The sequence below is a fragment of the Ailuropoda melanoleuca genome, chromosome 8 (genome assembly GCF_002007445.2).
Source record: "Ailuropoda melanoleuca isolate Jingjing chromosome 8, ASM200744v2, whole genome shotgun sequence".
In the NCBI taxonomy this organism is placed as follows: domain Eukaryota; kingdom Metazoa; phylum Chordata; class Mammalia; order Carnivora; family Ursidae; genus Ailuropoda; species Ailuropoda melanoleuca.
Window position 1 is genome coordinate 92,683,730 of NC_048225.1, and position 24,871 is coordinate 92,708,600.

At 36.7% G+C, this 24,871-nt stretch overlaps 1 protein-coding gene across 4 annotated transcripts in view; it reads right to left on the bottom strand.

Moving 5' to 3' along the window:
- DTL (denticleless E3 ubiquitin protein ligase homolog) overlaps positions 1–24,871 on the bottom strand; it is a 43,807-nt gene that overhangs the window by 12,196 nt on the left and 6,740 nt on the right. For all 4 annotated transcript variants that reach the window (XM_019797433.2, XM_034666892.1, XM_034666891.1 and 1 more), the window contains exons 4-13: positions 24,308–24,369; positions 24,102–24,222; positions 20,954–21,019; positions 19,634–19,746; positions 18,330–18,403; positions 16,691–16,794; positions 16,299–16,403; positions 13,455–13,567; positions 6,775–6,864; positions 3,706–3,841 (exon numbers count right to left, since the gene is read on the bottom strand). In XM_019797433.2, the coding sequence (XP_019652992.1) occupies positions 3,706–3,841; positions 6,775–6,864; positions 13,455–13,567; positions 16,299–16,403; positions 16,691–16,794; positions 18,330–18,403; positions 19,634–19,746; positions 20,954–21,019; positions 24,102–24,222; positions 24,308–24,369 (984 nt within the window). The remainder of the gene's footprint in view (positions 1–3,705; positions 3,842–6,774; positions 6,865–13,454; positions 13,568–16,298; positions 16,404–16,690; positions 16,795–18,329; positions 18,404–19,633; positions 19,747–20,953; positions 21,020–24,101; positions 24,223–24,307; positions 24,370–24,871) is intronic.

The window sequence follows — 24,871 nt, forward strand, 5'->3', positions numbered from 1 at the left end:
ATAGGAAAAAAAATTATACTAACACTTGATCAAACCAAAATTATGATCCTCTATTGGGAAGACAGGGGAATGCGGAGCATGTAGAGGTTTGGTAGTGGTGGAGACACAGAGAATTAAATCCTCATCTCACATAGTAAGAAGTCGACAGATAATGCTGAAAACTGCAACAAAACAAAACCCCAAGGAAATAGAAATGCACAAATGTTATTTAGAGATATACACATATATATCAAAGAATCAGCTAAAAGATTTGACAGTGGTTGCCCCTGAAAAAGGGGAACCGTGGGGCAGAGTGTCTGGGGACTGCTTTTTTTTTTTTAAAGATTTTATTTATTTGACAGAGATAGAGACAGCCAGCGAGAGAGGGAACACAAGCAGGGGGAGTGGGAGAAGAAGAAGCAGGCTTATAGCGGAGGAGCCTGATGTGGGGCTCGATCCCAGAACGCTGGGATCATGCCCTGAGCCGAAGGCAGACGCTTAACGACTGAGCCACCCAGGCGCCCCTGGGAACTGCTTTTTGTTTTATTCACTGCTGTAGAACTAGTTGACTTGTTAAACTATGATACTAATAAACATTTTTTTCTTAAAGAGAGGAAAAACCAAAAGCCAAAAATAAAGGCATCAAAGGTTTTACTGAAGTAGACTTAAAATAAAAGACTCCTCTGGAGTCCAGTTCTGCTTGTAACAACTTGTAAGAGACTAAATAAGTAAGTCATTAGAAAAATGAGCATATATTCAGTCTTACCTTCAACTCCCCATTACCTTAGGCCTTGATGGCTAGTTAAAATGAATCTTTAAGCTTGAACTTCAAGCTTATTACTATATATCTATTGATAACATCAGAATTCCCTCTGGCTGGCTCAGTGCTTGGAAGACTTGCTTTTGGCGCACTGTCCCACTCTTCAAGACTGTCTCTGTCAATTCATGGTTATTACAAAATCCACATACATGATCTTTCCAATACCCTGCTTGCTCAGTCTCTTGGCTTCCTTCTACGTAGCCTTGTCCTTTCACTCACTTAAGCCCTTTATTCGTTGACCTTATTAATACCAACTTATAAATCCTCCATTTTCTCAATTACTTTTCTTTTCTTTTTTTTTTAAAGATTTTATTTATTTATTCGACAGAGATAGAGAAAGCCAGCGAGAGAGGGAACACAAGCAGGGGGAGAGGGAGAAGAAGAAGCAGGCTCATAGCAGAGGAGCCTGACGTGGGGCTCGATCCCATAACGCCAGGATCACGCCCTGAGCCGAAGGCAGACACTTAACCGCTGTGCCACCCAGGTGCCCCTCCATTTTCTCAATTTCAATCACCACCTATTTTCTACCTCATTTTTGTGAGCAATTCCAAATTCCAATTCCAAAAATCCTTCATCCTCAGGGGATCCTCAATTCATTCATCTTCCCACTTCTATACTGTCCCCCCAGTGCCACTGTATCCTCACTTCCCTCCTCACCCAGTTTCAGTCCTGTAGTCAGTCATTACAGTCATCCTCTCATACCTACCCTAAACTCCCTTGGCCCCCCTCTCACTTCAAACTTGTGGATTTAAACAACCTCCCTGGTTAAATGCAACTCCTCACCTACAGTGTACCTATACCTGGGCAGCAGACACCCAACCATGCTGACTGCTCACTTTCAATTCATGGCTACTAGCCTCAAGTTGACCCACTCCCCAACAACCATATTTCCCCAGTCCATTTACTCTTCTTTTCTCTGCATGAGTCCTGTCAGACTTTCTTATCTCTCCTCACATCTCAACCACCTTCTCCCTTATCCTTACTTCGACTTGATGATCCTGATTCCTATCTCCTTGATGATCCTGATTCCTATCTCGCTAAGAATAGAAGTTATCAACTTCCATAGGTTCTGACCATCCCATCTATCCACCTACCTTCACTGTGCTTATATATTCTACTTTTTCTCTAATCACTATGGATGAACTTTCCACACCTCTAGCAAAGGCCTACACTTTTACTTGTAAATTTGGTATCACCCTCTCACACTTGAGAACATTGCTCCAGCAAATTTCCTGCATCAAGTTTCCTTCTCTCTATAGGATCCTTCCAATCACATACAAAATGCTGTATTCCTATTAATACAAAACAAAAACAAATTTCAACACTGCTTCTTCCTTCAGCTCCACTTCATTTCTCTCCTTTCCTTTCTAGCAAAACTCCTTGAAAGAGCCCTCTATACTTGTAGTCTCTGAATTTGCTTCTCTGATCCTCCTTAACACCCATCAGACACTGACATTGCCAACTGCTCTGATTAAAGTCACCAAATAACCCCCATATTGCCAAATCCAAAGGCCAATTTTTGGCCCTTGTCTTACATGGAATGCTAAAAACATTTGACCAAATTCATCCCCCTCTCCATTATTTACTCGGCTTCCAGGATATAATACTCTCCTGATTTTTCTCTATCTCTGGTTGTGTATGTTCCTTCACTCCTCCAATCTCTAAACATTGCGTGTTCCAAGGCTCTGAACCCAGACGTATTCTCTTTTCTTAGCTATAGCTTCCTTCACCTATATGATGATGAATCGCAAATTTACAGCTCTAGCCCTGAACTGCAGAATTAAACATCTAACTGCCTCTCTGAGATCTTCATTTGAATGTCTAATAATCATATCAACAACTTATCCAAATGGAACTTTGGCTATTCCCTCCCAAACCTGTTTCTTCTGCAGTGATTCCTGTCTAGGTTAATAGCAATTCCATTCTTCTAGCTTCTCAAGTCCTAAACACTGAAGTTATCCTTGGTAACTCTCCCTTATATCTCATATCTGATTCCACACTACATTTACAATATACCCAGAACTTGAAGACTTCTTACCATATCTTTTGCTACCCCTCTGTCCAAGTCACCATCATTGCTTCCTGGATTATTTCAAAGGACTTCAAAATTAGCTTCCAGCTTTTACACTGATCCCTTTATAATTTGTTTTCAACACAGGGTAAAAATGATCAAGTTAGGAAAAGTCAGATCATGATACTCCTCTATTTAAAACCCTGCAATAGCTTTTTATCTGTCAGAATAAAAGCCCAAATCATATAAGAACCTCATTTTCCACTACTATTCCCCTCCCTCTCCTTAGCTTGCTCCAGCCACAGGGGCTATAGCCACATTAGCCTCCTCGAGGAACAAAAAATATGTCAGGCCTACTCTTGCTTCAGGGCTTCTGTGCTTGCTGTTTTATCTGCCTGGAATGTTCTTCAAAATGTCCACATGGCTCGCTGTTTCACTTCCCTTACTCAAATGTCATCTAAACACTAAGGCCTCCCAGGGCACCTAATTTTCCAGTGTTCCTTTTCTCCCTAAGAATTTATTATTACCTGACATAGTACATATTTTACTTTGTTTCTTTGCCTCTCATACTAATCTGTAAACTTCATTTACCTCTTTAGGATTTTTGATTCTTTTGTTCATTGCTATTATCTCCAGCAACTCAGAACAGTACCTAGCACATCATAGGTGTTCAATAAATACTTTTGAAAATAAATCCACCACTGTATTCCAGTGTCTCGTGTAGATGATAAACAGTAGTGTTCAGAAAATATTTATTGAAAAGGATGAATGTCAAAAAGATGGTGCTTTCCTTTAAAAATATACCAAATAAGATCAAATTCAGCTTATCACTCTGTATGGTAGAATGAAACCAATCAAACCATAAACAACTTAGAAAAATTCATGGGATCCTTACCTAAGTCAGCTCTCGCTTCTTTTTTCTTCTGAGAGGCCCAACCCACTATGGAGAGTTTATCTCCTCCTGATTTCTCCTCTAAGCCTCTATTCAAGCGCCAGATTTTCAGAGTATTGTCATCAGAGCAGGTAGCAATCTAATGAGAATCAGGGAGTTAAGAAGTTTCAATCAAAGATTTACAACAAAGTAAAAAGTAGATCTTAAGGACTCATGACTAGAGAATCATTCTGTTTGATATACCAGGACATAGAAGATGATACCTGAAAAATCATACATTTCATTCCTTGCTTTCAGGAATCACTCCAAATTTCCAAAGGACTTTGGTTTCTTTATAATTCTGATGGTATGTCTTTCTTTACCAGTCATGTCTTACCTGACCTAAAGCCCTACTATAAAATCAGTTTCATTTCATTTTACTCTCAAAAACCTGGGCCAAGTCATCATCTTCATCACCTTCTATATAACTATGAAATATATAATTATGACACCTTTTTAATTTCCTCTCTTAAATGATAAACCAATGAATGCCACCAACATTCAATTTCTACCACTTTCTTCTGAATTCTACATGTTCTGGCTTACTGCTAAAGTAATGGGATCATTTCCAAGATCAGGCTTAGTCCGTGACTCTAGTAGGCTGTAACAAGTAGAATGAAACCATTCCTTTGAGATTCTTTTTCAGATAGGTAAAGGAGCAATCTGGGAAAACAAGTTCACTAGGCTGAAAGAAGTTAAAAATAACCTTTGCCCCTTTAAAAATATCTGACCATTCCCAATCTTGGTCCCAAGCCTTTTATGGCAGAGAAAGTCCAGCTTGAAGAGCTTGTGGCAAATGGCCACTGGTACCAGAGCTGTTCCCCAGCATTTGTTTATATAATTTCTCTATTTCAGTCACTGAAGAGAGAGAAAAAAAAGAACACACGTTCTCTTAAGTCTTGGCCCCCAAGAGACTGGCAGCTTTTTCCTTTCCTTACTGGGAGGCCAAAAGAAGACACACATTTTTAACTGCTCAACAAGAAATGCCTGGAATCCCCAGTTACTCTATGGTCTATTAACAAGAATTATTTCCAGAGCACCGACTGTGAGTCTGACAATTTACATTTTTTTGTTGTTTAATTCTCACAGTGTAAAAAGCCTTGAACTCAAATAACCTCATCTACAAAATAAGAATAAAGTTATTTGCCGAAGGTCACTACAATTAAGTGGCAAAGCTAGAACTGAAATCCAAATTTTTCCAATTTCAAAGGCTAGATTTCAAAACCATATTTCACCTTCTTAACTCTAAGCTAGGAACAAAGTTACTTAAAACAAACAAACAAAAAAAAAAACTTTAAAAGAAGTGGTTATTAGATTAGTATAGGTAAACAGCTCTATCATTACTTATGAGTCTTTTCTGTGCATACAGATAAGGGCAATACATGATAGTTGAAAAAAGAGAACATGATTAACTAAAAAATTCTTAGTTCTACAAAGATACAAAACTCCATGTTAAAAGCAGATATTTCAATGGAAGTTACATGGAATCTCAGAAGAAAAATGTCATTGGGATGTAATTAGTGGTGATTAAAGCAACGAGTTAAAAAAAAAAAAAGTCTATCATAACCACAGAAATGGTTATACAGATACAGAAACAAAAAGAAATCCAAAACAGTACTGAAAAGCTAGCAGGGATGCCATGAGTAGATCAGACCATAAGAAGTTTCTAGAGGATAAAAAACAGATGGGAACTAAGCCTCAAAACGTCATAAATGAAAGGGGAGGTATCCACAGAAATGATATTTCTTGTAAACCCCAAAAAACTCAAAGACCAGAGGCAGTAGGGGCTGGGAGAATGAGTGGAACTTGACCACTATTATATGAAATCCCCACGTGTACACAAGGTTTATGTTTCTGGCCTTTTTACCTTTCAGGTATTTTGTCTTTTTGTCTTTAAGTATTATTGTTAAAAAAATTTTTTTTAAGTGAGAAATGTCTAAAACGTTTTGAAGCTACTTACATAGTGTAGCCATAGATAACCTAACACACGATGACTTCACAGTAAGCACTCTTTAGGCATGTGAAAACTAAATTGGACTGTGCATTACAGTCAAGATGTCACCTTTAATATACTACATTGATAATATGTAGAAAGTTAATAAAACTAGTTTATCCACCTTAGATTTTCTTTTTACCTTGTATTTTCAGATGAAATTTAATTACATTGAAAACTTAACTCTATGTTTAGGAATTACTCTAGGAAATCAAGAAATCCATTCTTTTTTTTTTTTTTTTTTAAGATTTTATTTATTTGACAGAGAGACAGCCAGTGAGAGGGGGAACACAAGCAGGGGGAGTGGTAGAGGAAGAAGCAGGCTCCCAGAGGATGAGCCTGATGTGGGGCTCGATCCCAGAACGCCGGGATCACGCCCTGAGCCGAAGGCAGACACTTAACAACTGAGACACCCAGGTGCCCCAAGAAATCCATTCTTATCTTGCCATTTGCAATGATGAGGATGGAACTAGACAGTATTATGCTAAGCGAAATAAGTCAATCAGAGAAAGAAAATTATCATATGATCTCACTTATACATGGAATTTAAGTAACAAAACAGAGAATCATCGGGGAAGAGAGGAAAAAATAAAACAAGATGAAATCAGAGAGGGAGACAAACCATAAGAGAGTCTTAATCACAGGAAACAAACGGAGGTTTGCTGGAGGGGAGGGATGGGGTAACCGGGTGATGGACATTAAGGAGGGCATGTGATGTAATGAGCACTGGGTATTATATAAGACTGATGAGTCACTGATCTCTACCTCTGAAACCAGTAATATATGTTAATTAACTGAGTTTAAATTAAAAAAAAGAAAAGAAAAAAAAAAAGAAATCCAATTTTATTCCTTAGTGTAAGTTTCTCTACTGGTAGAGAAAAGTAGAATATGTATGGTTAATGCTGACATAGATCCTGGATAGCCTCTAGATCTTTCAATCTCTAAACATGAAAGTCTGTGTAACTCTCAAACTAACCTTGAGAAAACCTACAAATCTGTGATCTACTTTTTAAACCAACGATAGAGATTTATTTACAAACCTTTGTGAAGTCTGATGGACACCAGCACACAGATGTGACTTCTTGAGAGTGACCCTGGAGCACAGTAGGAGGATGCCAGGGTGTGGAGACCTATCACAACATCAAAAAAGAAAAAAACAAGTCAGCAGAGCAGTATTAGGTCTCCTGGATAGAGCCTTTGAATCTCTCCACATCTGTGTCTTACAGAGCTTCACGGTTGTTACCAAAGATCTCTAGGTATGCCTAGTTATAGCTCAGGAAAGAGTCCCAATGGGCAATAAAAGTATTTCTGTCATTGATCTGAGAAAACAGAATGAAAATAGCCAAAATAAGTAAATAATATGATCTTAAATACCAGGACAGGTCTTATTTCAATTCAAAACTACCTAGCTATATATATTTTGACTAAAATTCAAGAATGACATTGTTCCTTACCCCTTAGCTGGTAAACTTTCTATAAGGATAGGGTTCAGCTGCTGGGTAGTATGAACTTCAAGTACAGTCCTGTTTTTACATAGCCTAGACATTTTCAGATCTTCTCCAATTAGCTACTTCCAGGAACACTACATTAAATAAATCCTGAAGGATTTATTTGGGATGGCCCCAGCCCATTAAGTTTCTCTTCACCCAAGGCCCGAGCTCTCCTGTGACAAGATAACAGTCTTTGCTCCAAAAGACACACTGATTTTTTACCAAAGTCCCTGAAGTTATAGCCCTTCATTTTGAAGGAATATAAACTATATTCTATTCTATTCTATTTTACATGGCATTTTGGTAGCTTTTTTTGGGGAAAAAATCCTTTAAAATTTCATTTTGGTAAATTTGCTTTAAGAAATCTTGAATTTTCAGTTAAGTACTGCCACGTCTTAATGAATCAAGAAGGGTCATATCGTGCAGTACTATACACGTGACAAAGGATCAGATGTCCCCCCCTCACTGGATGCCCCTAGTGATATGCATTTGACGACTAACTTATTCAAGAGTTGTCAATCCCTTTCAGAGGCCATTGGAATTAATCAGCACAAATATGGCATATAAACTTACATAACTATTATTAGCATGTGTTTGAAAAAGAGTAATTATTCTCTTTTCATTTTCCTGAGGCTCTGAATCATTGCTCATCTGTATGAAGAAAGTGGAGGCAACTCTGGAAAGAATATTTGCATAGAATGACTAAGAAAACTTAATAGATTCCTTCAATTGCAGTGAAGAGAGTTAACACACTGATTCATAAGGTCATCCAACTCAATTATTACTACTGCTCTCTTGGGTTAAATGGCACATGTAATGATTCAAAAAGAAAACGAAGAGAAAGAGTAGAGTCTAATTTGCCTTGCTGGGTTAATTAGGTTTAACAGAAAAAGCTTTTTCCTGAGTATTATCTAAAAGGATCTCAGTTTCTGCCTCCTACAATGGCACAGAGAACAATAACTCATTCTCTCACAAGGTAGCGTATTTTAGAAAAGACTTTCAAGATAGTGTCTATCTCAGGAGCCACAGAAATTCTCCTCCCTTCTGCATTTGGGATGGCCCCAGCCCATTAAGTTTCTCTTCACCCAAGGCCCGAGCAGGCCTGGTAGCAGCAAATTAAAAGGGAGATAAAATCCTAATGTCCTTTTGACTGACCCTCCCTGGTAGGAACACATTATTCTACTCCACTGGTCTACTCTCCTTGTGGCCTCTAGCTTATCATTTCAAGATACTGCCTCTTCTTCAATTTTCTAGGCATTACAATACCTAAGGGAACCTAAACATATACACAAAGGATTAAAATAAATCTCAAGAAAAACCAAACATCTAACAATAGAATCATGCACATTTTTGCATTTATCTATAGGATCTAAGAGAAAAAACAAAAGACCCCTTGAAAAACTTTTTACAAGCTGATAATAAGGTAAGAATAATAATGACAATAAATGTCAGTATTTGTTGAGTCAGGCACTTCGTATAGCATCAAAGTAGGGGGAAAGTTCCTCTAAAAGTTAAACACAGAATTAATTACTATATGATCAAGCAATTTTTTTTAAAGGTCTATTCATCCATTTGAGAGATTGAGATAGCATGTGCGCAGGTGAGTGGGTGGCGGGAAGGGGGAGACAGAGAGAGAAAGAATCTCAGGCAGGCTCCCTGCCCAGCAAGGAGCCCAATGTGGGGCTCAATTCCATGACCTGGAGATTATGACCAGAGCTGAAATCAAGAGTTGGACACTGTACTGACTGAGCCACCCCGGTACCCCAGGATGCATCAATTCTATTCTTAGATATACACATAGAAAAACTGAAAATACATGTTCAAACAGAAACTTGTACATGAATGTTCATAGTAGCTTTATTTATAAAGCCAAAAAGTGGAATAATTTACATGTCCACCAACTAATAAATGGATAAATAAAATGTGGTCTACCCATACGATGGATATTCAACCATAAAAAGGAATGAAGTACTGATACGTGCAACAACACAACAAATGTGGAAAACATTATGTTCAGTGAAATAAGCCAGACTTAAAAGATCACATATTGTATGATTACATTTATAGGATATGTCCAGAACAGAAAATCCATAGACAGAACATAGGTTAGTGGTTGCCAGGGGCTGAGGACAGGGGAGAATGAAGAGTGACTTCAAGGGGACAGTCTTTCTTTTTGGAGTAATGAAAATGTCTGGTAATGTGACAGTGGTGATGGCCACTCAAAATCAACTGTACATTTAAAAATAACTAAAATGGGGGTGCCTGGGTGGCACAGCGGTTAAGCGTCTGCCTTTGGCTCAGGTCGTGATCCCCGCGTTATGGGATCGAGCCCCACATCAGGCTCTTCCGCTATGAGCCTGCTTCTTCCTCTCCCACTCCCCCTACTTGTGTTCCCTCTCTCGCTGGCTGTCTCTATCTCTGTCGAATAAATAAATAAATAAAATCTTTTTAAAAATAAATAAATAAATAAAAATAACTAAAATGATGGATTTTATATTATGTGAATTCTATCTCAATTAAAAAAAAAAGGGTGGAGAGAAGAGCATGTTATAGGCTGAAATGAGTACTAGTGTCCAGCAAGGTTGTATGAATGGTAGTTACAGGAGCTTTCACGGTTAAGGACTATCTTAGCATGGGATAGTATACTTGTTGACTACTTCAAAGAGGGTGAATTTCCCCTAGTCAAACTCAAGTTGTTTTTAAATCCTTCATTTTTATTCAAATAAGTTTTTGTTTATTGTCACTTCGTTATGATAAAACATTACTGTAATTACAGGATTTAATTTTTAAAAAACCTCCCTCTACTTTTAAGTAGTTAGAGGAAACTATTAAGTCCAAGAGACATTTACACCTATGCATTCTTTTTTTTTTTTTAATTTTTTATTATGCTATGTTAGTCACCATACGGTATATCATTAGTTTCTGATGTAATGTTCCATGATTCATTGTTAGAGTATAACACCTATGCATTCTGGAGATGGTCGAAACACAGAAAACTGTCCTCTCTTACATACTCTAGTTGTTATACAGACTTTAATTCAAGACATGAAGACTCCCCAAGTTAAAACTCCTAAAACTATGAAGGTTACCACTAGAAATAAATGGCTCTAAGCTACACATCTAATAAAACATTCTGTATCCTTAAACATGCAAAAAAGATCAGCACCTTTCCTCAAAAAAATCTCCTTACTCTGCCCAGTCAGAAACCAAATCTCATCTTTATTTCTGCCATGAGATCATTTACACTTCCTAAAGTGTCAGGCTCAATGTTTCGCCAGTCAGCGGTAGAAAGACTGTGCCAAATGAGTTTATTTATAACCACTTCAAACTATTCAGTGGCTATAACAGAAATGAACCAGGGAAGGGGGGGGGAGGTAAGGGTGGAACAAAGGGTAAGAAATTAAAAAGAAAAAATATATCAACTGTTTTTATTTTTAAGTGTTGGTCCTTCGTATCAGAGAGTCTAACTATATTACATCTCCCTTTTGCTGAGCAGTGGTAAAGATTAAAAGGCCATTCTCTTTTGTCTTAAGATCTGCAACTCTTATTTCACTCTGTCTTTTTGTGCCCATGGGCTTTCTAACATAGGAAAACTCCCAACACGTGAGAGAATTCTGACCTTTTGGAAACACAGCAGAGCTACAAGATAACCTAACAGTGTGATACTCAGCTTGCATGGAATGGTTTTTAAACTATATTCCACCCTTTTTTTTAATCATGGAAAAGAGAAACTGAGCCACCTCCTAGGCAAATTCAATTTTAGGAGCAGTAAGCTTGCCAGGATCTCAAATATCAGAGCCTGCACACTGAGTTATGTGTGGACAGGCAGGAGAACATCATGTCTGAACCACATCATTCAACACTGACATGTGACCCAGCCTAGGAATTTAGAAAGGGTCACCCATGTATGTGATAGTCACTGACTGGATGTCTGAAAATGGGTTACTAACAACAGTCAAGTCTCTTTACTGCACATCTTTAGAGAGAGAAACTATACCTCAACCCTCACTCCCTGAAGCAAACAAACAAAAAAGCATTTGTACTAGAGAAGATAACTAGAGAGGAACTTTCAGAATTGACAATAAAACTGTGTCCATATATACACACAAACACATATATGTAGAATATACAATCATATGCATAATTATGTATACATAATTAAAAACTGATTTTAAATGATTTTTAAAAATTATCAGCAGTATTTTTTGCATAATCTTTTATTATATTTTTTGTGTAATTTTTTTTTTAAAGAATTAAAAACTTAAAAAGATACAGACTTTGGTAGGAATAAAACCTTCCTGCTAAGTTGGGAGCCACAGTAAAAAAAAGGAATGAAGATAAGACAGTGAGAGAAAGAGAAAGGAAAAATAAAAAGATGGTAAAATACGAAGTATCAAGACCAAATTCAAAACTCAAAACTTAAAATATAAGAAGAAAGCATTTGTCAGTAACACGTTATCAATGAAGTTTAAAACTCAAGTCAGAAAATTTTATAGACAAGAAATTAGGTACAAACTCTTATGGATTAGAGTCTCAGGTATATATTTGATAAGCAAAGTTTCATTTAAAAATACAATTCATGAAAGAAATGTGCTTGTAGAAAGAGGCAAGTACAACACAAAAGCATCTTGGATAGAACAACATCTCCACCATGTGACCATCTAGGATATAATCACTAAAAACTTAAGTTAGTGTTGTATTTTTGCACCTCTAGGTATACAGAGAAGTTATTTTTAGTACGTCCTCCAGGACCAGATGAACTTAAGCAGAATTATGCTTCACACTTGACAGGTTCTACCCTATCCTAAGCCAACATTAAAGATACGACTTCCTAGAGGTTGGCAGGACTAATACTGATATAATTTCCTCTTGAGAAGGGATTTGATAACATTGAACCTATGAATCTATCAAGTTTTAGACATTATGACTCTAAAATCCAAAATGTGGGGCACCTGGGTGGCTTAATCGGTTAGGCATCCAACTCTCGATTTTAGCTCAAGTCATGATCTTGGGGTTGTGGGATTGGACTCCATGTGGGGCACTGCACCTGGTGCAGAGCCTGCTTGTCCCTCTCCCTCTGCTCTTCCCCCTGCTCACTTGCTCTCTCTCTCTCAAATAAATAAATTTAAAAAAAATAACAACAAAAAACAAAATCCAAAATGTGCCAACTCTGATCATTCAATTCACCAATGTCAAGAACATTTATGATATTACAGGGCAATCTAGAAGATAATTAATTTCTAGCCCTTGGAAAACAATGCCATAATGCTCTTATGTCTCTGAACTCCCAGACATTTCTATAATTAATTAGTACCACAAGACCTATTTTTCAGTAGTCAGCAAGTGCTACTCGTGTGATATTTCAGTTTTCTCTACTGAATGTCATATGGACAAATTTAAATTCCTTACAGTAGTCACTTTAGGAATCACTGTTAAAAAGAAAAGAAAGAGGGGCGCCTGGGTGGCACAGCGGTTAAGCGTCTGCCTTCGGCTCAGGGCGTGATCCCGGCATTATGGGATCGAGCCCCACATCAGGCTCCTCTGCTATGAGCCTGCTTCTTCCTCTCCCACTCCCCTGCTTGTGTTCCCTCTCTCGCTGGCTGTCTCTATCTCTGTCAAATAAATAAAAAAAATTAAAAAAAAAAAAAAAGAAAAGAAAGAAAATAAACTTGTGCACAGAAATGAAATCTGTAAAATAAATTAAGTAACGCTATTAAATATATACAAAACTGATAAAATAGACACATCTATTCTAGTAACCTTGAGACTGGCCACTTTTAAGAGAGTAAAGAACATAATTACCATACAAATATTTTTTAGTGTTTTGTGCAGACTCTATGGTTGATTTGGGCATAGGATCCTGGGAATTAAAATACTGTATTTTGAATGAGGAGTTTGAAAACACAGAGCAGAAAGGCAGTCCAACATATTTTCCAGGAAGCAGGACAAGGTAGTTAAGTTCTCTCTAGACTTATGAATTCTCAATTTCCTGATAATCTGTGAAACTGCTGGAATACATGGATTATCGATTTCTGAGAAGTTCTGGCCATGAGAGTATGATATATTCTGACAATCAGAGTGAGGTTTGGCTATGTTAAGCAAGAAGCAACTTTTACTGAACATCTAATGTAGAAAAAGTTAATGTGTTTACATTAAACTTACTCATCTGAGAAGAAATATTTATAAGAATACTTTAGTCTCACATTTGTGAGGGAAGTTTGGTAACTTACCTTCCAGATGTAGGCAGCTTCATCACTTGAGCCACTAACTAAAAACTGGTCATCTGGACTAAGACTTGATTTAACATAAAAGGTAGAGTTTTGATGTCCATTGAAGATAGCCACTGAAAGAGGAAAAAACCCAACAAATTACTTGGTTCTAGTGTTCACATAAATGCAGACAGTATACATGTTCTAACAAGTTTTATTAAGTTAAAGGGAACTGGTCACTGGCAGAAAAGTAAAGGAAGTCTCAGAAAGAGTTTTTATATTAGACCCAATCTCATGATCTCAGCCCAAATACTTGGTATGGAGCTGGCTATGGAAGAGAAAGTGACAGAAAACATTCTTAAGGAGAAGAATGCAACCAGTGTCCACTCTTTTAATAAAATGCCTTATTAGACCCTCCTTCCCCACACTAGGATAGGGCTTTCCCTCTTGTGTAATATATTTGTCCTTTTTCCTCTTAGACTTCAAATCTTGAGGGTAAATTTCATATTTTATTCTTTCCTCACTAGACCTCACAGTGCTTTGAACAGAGATCTTCAAACATCTGTTGTATGAATAGGTAAGAACCAGTGGAAAGAGTTAAGATTTATGGATAGCTCATTTGGGATGTGGGACTCAATCTTCCTATTTATTTATTTATTTATTTATTTATTTATTTATTTATTGTGGGAATCTTTTAATCCAAAACTTTAAGCAGGCTGAAAAAAGTAGCTAGTGGGTAAGCTCTATGTTTGTATGTAAGATACTCCAACTAGGTTAGGGTTAGCCTTCATGTTTAGACTTCTTACTATCTCGCACAATGTGCTTGATGGGTTCTTCTATCCTAAGACCAAAACCTGAGGCCTCTGGTATCAGAACACGAATAGGAAATACAAGAAAAAAATCTCAGTTATTGGAGAATTTAAGGATACATTTAAGCAGGGAAAAAAGTTCACTCCAATCTTCTAACAGAAAGGAAGTAAGAATTATCAAGGGACTTAATAGCTTTCCTTTAGTGCTCACAGAAATCTCTTCCTTTTGCCAGAGCAAAACTGGAAAAGGACTTTGTATTTTTAGCTTTTCAAGAAAAAGCCTCCATATCAAATACTCTCCACACCAATACTTCCACTGTGGATGTTAAGCAGAATATGACTCAATTCAGATACACATTTTCTTTTTATCTACTATGATAGGTAAATCCCTACAAAATAAAGAGGCTCCTTTGCTCTGAATATAACTCTAAAACTATAATATAATTGTTTATCTTTCTTAACTCTGTGAATGGAAAACTACAGACCAAATTTCCCACTAGACCTGTAAGTATTTATTGCCCTCTGCTGGTCTAACCAAGTACACTAAATGCTTCAAACCATTCCAAAAAACCTAAAACCTGTATTGGCTTTGATTAGCTCAACTTAAACTTTCTTTGATAATCTGGACTCTGAAAATGCTTCAGTGAAGTGCTTCAGAGTCATCCTTATAAACATCTCTTAGTATAATAAAACACTGTAAATTAAAAGTACAGGAGATGAAGTATTAAACCCAGGACCCTTTCCGAAGTTTTGAAAAAGATTAGCAATTACCCAATGTCATACACACATCTGTCTGTCACTCAATTTCTAAAGAATGTATCTACCTACCTACCTATCTATAGGAACGAACAAAATAATTTTAGGAGCACAGGAAAAAGGCTACTAAATTTTTAGTACAGTAGCCTTAAGCATATTTGTTTGACTAAACTCAAGGACCCCTTTAGGGTCAGACTACAAAAAATTGACAGAGAAAGAGTTCTTGTACATTTGAAAATACAATTAGGATTATGCTTTTATCTTTTGGAGAAAGATTTTGAAAAGTCTATTTTATATGACCATCTAAATTAGAAGCTGTCCAAATTCTGATTCCATTCAGGAAAACAGCAAAAGAAGTTATAAACTGCTTCCCTTTTCCAAATACTCTTGCTCTTATTTAGACAACACCAGACCCAATCCAGGATATTGGAAATACCAACTGTGAAGCTGTCACAGAATTCAAACTCCTAATACTGGCTTGGGGCAGTCTTTGGAAACTTCCGTAAAAGCCTACTTCTGTACTATTTTAAGATTTCTTATTTATCAGCACATCTTACTTTAGTGGGAAGTAGGTAGCTTTAGGGATTATAGAATCTGTCTGTTTCTGACAGAGCTATACTTGAGCAAAAACAAGGTTACTAATATGTAGCTTGCCCAAGCAATTGATAATATTCTTAAAATTATGTAACCCAAAAAACCTTCTTAGAGTATGACTGAGAAACTTTCATTTCTTCTTTTAAAGTGCCATGTATCAACTTTAAACACCAGATTCCAATTTTAATTTTCTTGAAGTAAAAAAAGGTGAGGTTAGGGAAAACTAGAGATAAAATAGACATTGCCCAACATTAAAGAAGGCTGAGGTAGATAAAAACTATTTAGATACTTAAAAAAATTTAGCCCCCTAATTTTAACAAACAACCCCTGAACAAGACAAAAGCTGAGAACAGCTTTATATATCCTACAAAATTTGAGACAATTCTAAATATAGTCAAAAGGACATAATTTCAGGAAAGACTCACTGCTAAAATAAAATTAAGTCACCATATACAGCAGGATTCTGTTTACTTGTGGAACAGCACAAGGAAAATACACCTATGAAAACATCTCTAGAACTAATCAAAGACCCTAAATGTATTAAAAAATGTAGTTTAGAAAAAAAGATCAATATTAAAAATGTAGTTTAGAAAAAAAGATCAATATTAAATTATCAATAACAAAAATCTCTGCATTAGTTTCTGGGTAAGAGATTTTATTTTATTTTATTTTCCCAGGTAGAGATTTTAAATAGCTAAGACCTTACCTGGAGAAGTCTTTAATCCAGTCATATTGAACATGTAGATATTGTCATCTGTGCAGTTAGCAAATAAAGTAGAGCCCGTGGAATCCAAAATCAGACTTGAGTATCCTAGAAAAAGGAAACTTTAGTTAGCATGTCCTGATGACAGCAAGTACAACTGAGATGACAATGTTGAGGCGAGAAGATCATTCCACAAGATTATCAGAATTATTCTTCTCCCAAATATATACAAACCAAAAATATTCTACTGAATTTTTATTTTTGAATTTCCAAAAGATACAACCACATGTTAATCTCAAGTCTATGTTGCTGAAAACTAGCTTGATATTTAGTTTTAAAATTTTAACAAAAACTCACATCTCCAAAAAGGTCCTATAGGGTATAAAAAGGCTTACCTAGTTTTCGAGTGCTGCTACCTGGGTACAGGAAGGACTTGGATGCTACAGGTTCCTGTCGATAAGCAGTATAATTCTTACGTAAATCCCATATTTTGATTACCCTAAAAACCAAGGTAAAGAAAGTTACTTTGTAGCCCCCCCCCAACTCCAACCAGTTTCAACTACATTGAACGTGAAAAGACTTTTAATCTAACTCCTCTGGCACATCAACCAGGTATAATTAGGAGATCTCATTGGGAAACAGACTGAACTATCTCATACTGTTGTTTCCAATGTCAGGCTAACAACTCTGGCAGAACGGAAACAGATGTGATCTGACCCAGTGATGGGTTACCTTGAGTTTACTTCAAGGGAGCGGAAAAGGAAGATGAAGGTTGGGTTCCAATGGTCATTGTTTCATTGTTTTCAGAAAAAAACCAAAGCAAAACAAGTGCTTCCTAAGCTTTTAACACTCTGCATGTAACCTCTAACGTTGTAAGTAACAAGCTCTGTCCCTATGGTTTTATCTCTATATGTAACTCCTTAAGTAGTCTGGTCTAAACAACTTTTCCTGCGAAATAAAGTATTTTTGCATTTCATCTATTGGTATAATTGTCTTAATCCTCAACATGTAGGTTTTTTTTTTTTTTAAGATGTTATTTATTTTTAGAAAGAAAGAGCTAGTGAGAGCAGGGGGAGGGGTAGAGAGAGAATCCCACGCAGACTCCCTGCTAAACTTGGACCCCTAACTCAGGGCTCGATTTCACAACCCTGAGATCAGGACCTGAGTGGAAGCCAAGAGTAGGTCGCCTAACCAACTGAGCCACCCAGGCACCCCCTTCATATCTAGTTTATCAGCACATGAAAACACAAGCTTGGTCTAAAAGGGCAATATCCTTGGAAACAAACAGCAAGGTTTCACAGCCATTCACAAGTATAACTAGTAACCCTGAGATGATCCTTCATTTGTGCCTGAGAATTTGGTCCACAGATGAGTTTTAGTGTCCAGAAGACACAATGGAAATCCTAGTTCATTAAGCCATCATTTTTTAAAATTAGTTTTGAAGGGAGATATGATAAACAAATAAAAGGGCAAAGAAGGGTGCTTAAAAACACTCAGAGAATTTTTATTGTAACAAAGCAACCAATCAAGAAGTACCATAAACTTATTTGGAAGCCAAACATTCAGACCAATCATGGATGGCAGGTATATGAAAGTCATTAGGTCTTAGTATCAATATAGTTAGATTACTCCCCTTCTTTTAGGGTATTACTTTTAGGGTATTACTAAACCTGAAAAGATAACCAAAATAATAGAAATTTTATTCCTGAAAATAAGACTCACTGCCTAAATTACACTGCATGAACAAGTGAGCTACCCATCCAGCTTCTCTCCAACAGCAGCAACAGCCAACACTGCTTTTATGTGCTAGATAATGTGCTAAGTGTGACATATGGATTACCTCATTTAATTATTTGAGCAAGAGTCCTAACTAGATATTTTTCAGTGTGATCTGTAGTTCCTCTTCTCAGCTGAATATTCACTATGTTGAAAGTTAAAAGCATACACATTCAATTATAATGGGACTAGGTGACTTCCCTATCACAATTCATGAAAGAGATCTCATCAAAAGAACAAAGAAATAAAGGCTCTTACCCATCCACGGCTCCTGCTGAGACTAATGTATTCTCATCTTGAAAGAGGACCACAGTAACACTCTGCTGGAAATCCTAACAACATAAGGCAGGAAAAGATAGAAGAAAGTCCTATTTTGGGTATCATAATCTTCATCAAGAGACCAAGGTGCGAAAATGATGGATAGCCCCCACCCAAATTCTGAGACTAAATCTTTCCTCTCCAATAATCCTAAATCAGATATTTATACTGACCAAGAAGTAATTTTAGCATTAAAATGACCTAAACATCATTAAGTTATGGTACATAGTGTTGACTTTGACTTGCACTCGAGAAACAAACAGATGAATAAAATATTTGTCTGAACCTCCTGGTTTAAAAATCAGTCCTACTAATAAGCTACATCTCCATAGGAAACTCATTTCACTTTCTTGTGCCTGTTTCATCTACAAAATGTCACCATTTACCTAAACTGTCACATAGGAGTGTCTAAAGAATTATTGATGAAAGATGATTATGTGCTCTGAAAAATTTAAAGAAGCTCAATGGAATTTCACCTCCTAATTGCTGTTAACAAGTTTTCCTGGCTCAGAATCTGATATTCATTTTAACTCCATTTGGCCGCCAAAAACCACTGGTAATCCTGTCAGTTTCCACTCATGCCTGTGTTCCTATTCTTGGTATGCAATTTTAAGTCCTAACGTTTTAGTAAACACACTTCTCCAACATATTAATTTGGATCTTACAGACGGAATATTAGAAAAATAAACACATTAAAGTAAAAGCCATGGTGATTTTTTTTAAAAGAAAAAAGATGTATTATCGGCAATGTTTAAGCTTTATGCTTTGAGTACAAGGTGCTAGAGAGATATTACATTCTACCTAAATGTTTCAATATATTTAAATATTTTGCGAAATGTTTAAAAAATATTAAAAACTCACATATTTCCTACAGTTTGTGTTATGTAAAAAAACGGGGATTACCCACTTCATAGAAAACTCTATCATGGTAGTTAATACGCTTCTTCAAACTATCCCCCCTTTCCTAATAAATTACATTATATTGTAGATAGTGTATGCATGGAGATCTCTAGGGATGAGGCTCAGGAAGACGAATTTTTAATATGCTTCCAGGTGACTGTGTTACACACTAGAGTTTGAGAACTACCGCTGTAGGTATTGAGCAGTTAAGTAATAAACCACTGAATGAAGATTCTCATTCACTTAATCTATAGCTATTTTATGCCCAACAAGTTACCTAAAATGAGATTCCATCCTACTCCATGTTAAGATCTGCACACATGTACGCAGCTATAAAATCTTACCACAGAAGGAGCAAGTCCTTTTGAATTCTGCTTCTTCTTAGGTTTTGAAGGGGTTTGCTTGTCTGAGGTATTGTGAGCTCCACTGATTTGATTCACTTGTCTATAAAATCCATCTGAAAGATATTCCAAACAAACTGAATTAGGTTTCAGAACTTTAGTCCCATGCTGAATGTAACATTTTCACATAAGATCTCAGAATTAATTATATTCTTAATTGAAAAATTAGAAGCCATCAGAACAACAGCATTACATTTCTTCTGGTGCCATTATGATGTATAGAAGAGAAATAAGCATATGATATTTATAGCAGCTTTATTCCTAACTGCCACAACATGGAGGCAATCAAGATGTCCTTCAGGAGATGAATGTACGAATAAACTGTGGTATATCCAGATAACAGCACATTATTCAACAGTAAAAAGAAATGAGCTACCAAGCCATGAAAAGACAAGGAGAAACCTTAAATACATATTAAGTGAGAGAAGCCAATCTCAAAAGGCTACATACTGTATGATTTCAACTATGTGACATTCTGGAAAAGGTAAAACTCTGGAAACAGCAAAAAAAAATCAGTGGTTGTCAGGAGTTAGGGGGAGAGTAGGATGAGCACAGAGGATTTTTAGTATTGTGAAATTATTCTGTATACTATAATGGTAGACACATGTCATTACACATTTGGCAAGACCAATAGAATGTACAATACCAAGAGTTAACCCTATTGTAAAGTACTGAGGGACACTGGGTGCTAATGGTGTATCAGTGCAAGTGCATCAATTTTAACAAATGTCCAACTCTGCCATGGGATGCTGATAGTGGGAAAGGCAGTAGGGATAGGGAGTATATCAGTACTCAGAATTCTCTGTATTTTCTGCTCAATTTTGCTGTACATTTAAAACTGCTCTGAAAAACAGTTTATTAAAAATAAATTATTTTTTAAAAAGGAAGTAAGCAGTGAGATGATCACTGCATTCTACTAATGGTATCATGGGGGCAATGTGGGCATAACTATGTTTAATTTAATCCAATTCTTTAAAGACAAATAACATTTAAAAGGTCGTTTACCACTGAGCCCATGTATTAATAATTCCAATTCTATCAATAATTTAGGTAAGTGGCATAGTTCAGAAGACAATATGAGATAAATACAGAGGGTAATACTTGCAACAATCACAACAATCCTGAGAATTGGAACAGTGAGCAGAAGAAATGAGGGATTATGAACATGTGCCCCCTGCTGGTAACCAGATGAAATCACTAACTCATTCAATATAAGTATGAGGTGATCTCACACTTATCAAAATTAAAATGGAATTAGGCTACCTTTTTTGTTGCACCTGGTGTCCCAGACCATAATGTTTCCATCTCTTCCACCTGTACAGAAGACAGCTATGGGGAAATAAATAGTTTATCAAGAAGTTAACAAAACCAGGCCAATAATGCATGCATTTCAAGTTTCCTAGAGCATCCATTATATGGTAGTACTGTAATTGGCATAGGCAATTAAAAATGAAAAAATATATGGCTCGACAACAAATAAGAGAAAACAAAGCTGTGAAGGGAAAGGACTATAAAGAACTCAAAATACTTATGCTTTAGAGAATAATCCCTCTGTGTAAATATTCTTAAAATACATAAAATACTATATGTACTATATGTACCTATGGAAAGAATAATGAAAAAGCAATAACCAAAATATACTGAGAGTTTACTAAGTGCTACACACTATCCCATGTGCTTCATATACATTATCTCGATTCTTGTTATCAACCGTATTAGGTAGATATTATTATCCTCATTTTAAGATAAGAAAACTAAGGCATAGAGAGGATAAGTAACTTATACAGGTATTCCTAGCGGAATAAATCCAGAGCCCACTTTCCAAATCTCCAAGCTGTACTGTCTTCAGTATAAAAATATGGACCAGATCCATACAAAACGGTGAAAGAGGATGCCTCTAGGGATGGAAAAAGGGCAACGGGATTGGAGAAGGAACATAGGGGAACTTCAATTTATCTGTAATGTTTTATTCTTTAAAATGAAACCAAAAAAAACTCTGCTTCCTGTGTGGAAGAGTGAGCACTTACCAAACCAATCCACTTGCTTTAGCTGTAAACTCTGGACAAAACATAAAAACCAACTACCTGAGGCCTCTTTATAAATTGAAGGAAAACATGCAATTTTTGGAGGGAAGTCAACACCTGAAGCAAGTGATTGGCCTGGGCTAAGTTACTGGCTTTTGTAGTTTTACCTTGAAGGCAGCCACAGCTGCAGCATCAGTACCAGGCAGCTAAGATGCCAATACAGAACCTGCCATCTTTCAAGCCAGAGGACAAGGAGAAGCAGACTGAGGTAACAAGAGCTGCCAGAGCCAGAGCGAGAGGGGAACCATGGAGAGAGCCAGAGAAAGGCTAACTCTAACTCTGTGTTTAAACTTAGCACAGGTCTCTGGTTGACCCCTGAACCATACATGCAAGGGAAAAGCAAAAGAGGCTTATAACTAAGGCTTAAATTAAAGAACTGAATCGAGATCTGACCCTCCTGTAGGTCTGACATCTGCAATTTGACTCTTACTGAGTTAATTCCCTGTTAAAACAAAAACAGTGGGATGCCTGGGTTATCAGTCAGTTAAGTGTCTGCCTTCAGCTCAGGTCATGATCCCAGGGTACTGGAATCAAGTCTTGTATTGGGTTCCTCACTCAGTGGGGAGCCTGCTTCTCCCTCTGCCTGCCACTCCCCACTTGTGCTCTCTCTCTCACAAATAGATAAATAAAATTAAAAAAAAAAAAATCAACAGATGAAAGTCCAGGGAGATAAAAATGACTTTTCCCAAGAGTTTAGAGGCAGAAACTGGAATAAAACACAGGGGTTCTATGTATAATTATAAAAGTGTGCCCTGTACAAAGGCATTTGGCTAAAGATCTAAAATCTAATCTGTGTTTACCAACCAAACTATGAGGCCATGGGGGACAGTGTCCAACCAGGTAATTCATGCTAGAGCACCTACAGATTACTAGAAGCCATGATAAAAGCTACCAGCTCCAAGTTCTAATTCAATGCTTTTTCTACTCGACCATATTGGCATAGATTTACTGTATAGAATTTTAAAAATTAAGCAAAGGGATCAAAAGACATAGTATTTTCCTTTTCTGTTATTCTTTAAATAAATTTACCTTTAGTAAGGTTAATTTTCATGATCTTACATTATTTTTTTAAACTCAGAGTCAACTCTAACACAGTAGTAAACTAGAATAAAACCATACCTAACTTTATACAATAGATGTGTTAATGAAAATTTCTGCAGAGATAAAAACTATGTCATATATACTTCACGGTTCCACTCTCAAAAGCAACCACAGTCAATTAAAATTGACCTTTTCTTGAGTCCAAATCAGCTCAACAACTCAGTTTAATATTTCTGAGTGCTCACGTGAGTAAATGAATGTTTCTTTTAAAAAGAGTATTTCTTAATGATAAAGAAGACTGTAATGTTTGTCTTTATTAATAGAGATTAAAGTCAGATTAATTCAGCCACTTCTTTGAGATGGATGTTAGTCTATTTGTATAAAAAATATATACATATATATATTCAGTGAGAAACTAATGGAGGAAGGAGAAAAGAAATGAAGAGAAATGAAGAGTTAATTCAGACACTCCTAAGTTTTTCCCTAGCTGCTACAGTACTGTGCTGTATTATATATCACTCTTAAAGCCTTCCTTCTCCATTATAATAGTAAAATAAATATAGAAAGATCAATTTTGAGTAAATAATAGTTGAAACATACTAGGGAATCGGGCCATTTCAAGTAATTAAACAGTAAATTTTTAGGTAGAGAATCATGTCCATTTTATCAGGTCTCCCACTCCAGCCCCACTCTCCATTTAAGTAAAATTTTACTAGCAGAGTTAAAGTAACTAATTTACAAATAGAGTTAATCAGTGTCCAGTACAGCATTTTGACCTTAAAGGACAAAGTTGAACAGAGGTATTGTAGCTGTTTATAAATGTTTACCTTATGTGAAGGATTATAGAAAAAAATTATCTGAAGATTCTTTTTTTTTTTAAAGATTTTATTTATTTATTTGACAGATAGAGACAGCCAGCGAGAGAGGGAACACAAGCAGGGGGAGTGGGAGAGGAAGAAGTAGGCTTCCCAGCGGAGGAGCCTGATGTGGGGCTCGATCCCAGATCGCCGGGATCACACCCTGAGCCAAAGGCAGACGCCTAACGACTGAGCCACCCAGGCGCCCCTGAAGATTCTTAACTTACAGGAACAGGCTGGAGATAATGTCCACAAGAATGGGACTAAAAGTCAACTTAATCTCATGGAGGATTTCAGTCATGAGACTCTCAATCTCAATGTAGGAAAAGTAGCAACTCTGACAGGGGAAAGGGTGGAAACAATCAAAGCTTCTTATTAACTCACCATAAAGGAGGTTAAGGACATGAAAGAGGATAGGCACAGACCTACCTTTCTCAAACTTAGAAAAGGCAACTGACTTAAGGCTGCACTGATGACCTTTGCATGTTCCGATCAGCTCACCAGCTTTTACATCCCAAAATTTGGCTGTTTGGTCACCTGCTGCTGTAACCTTACAAAAAATAAGGTAACATAATTTAATAAAGTAACACTTTACCAGTATTTACCCAGATTCCAATAAAATCAAAGTCACTTACAAGTTTAAGTTCACCAGGAACCCAGGCCAGGTCAAAGACAGCATTCCAGTGAGCCATCCATTCTAAACAAAGAAAATGGTGAATGTGAAATGTCTAGACTATGTTCAGGGTAGCCATATCAATAGCAGTTTGAATTTCTTGAAAGCTAGAGTGAAAAAATAAGTCATGAGCGCCCTATAATCTACGGCCCAAAGAGAACTTGTGTACTCACAGAACTTACATATTTCCTTCACTACTAGAGAGAACTACCATTTGATATCAAATTCCTTTCCATGAGTTGACTAGTAATATATTCAAAATGGAATCTTCCTGAAATATTCTCCAGTTCAAAAATCTTCATCATACTCTCTGAATGGAATCTAAAGTAGTTTGACATTTAAGGTTCTGCATGCTTTGGCCTTTATCTCTGTTGCAAGGTTTATCTCTCACTGTCTCCACATACCTTATTCCAACCAAACTGGATCCCTCCCTATTACCTAATTATAGCCTATGCTTTCTTATCTCTAGGCCTTTGCTAATGCTTTCCCCTCCACCTGGCATGTCCTATTCCACCTCCATAGGTTT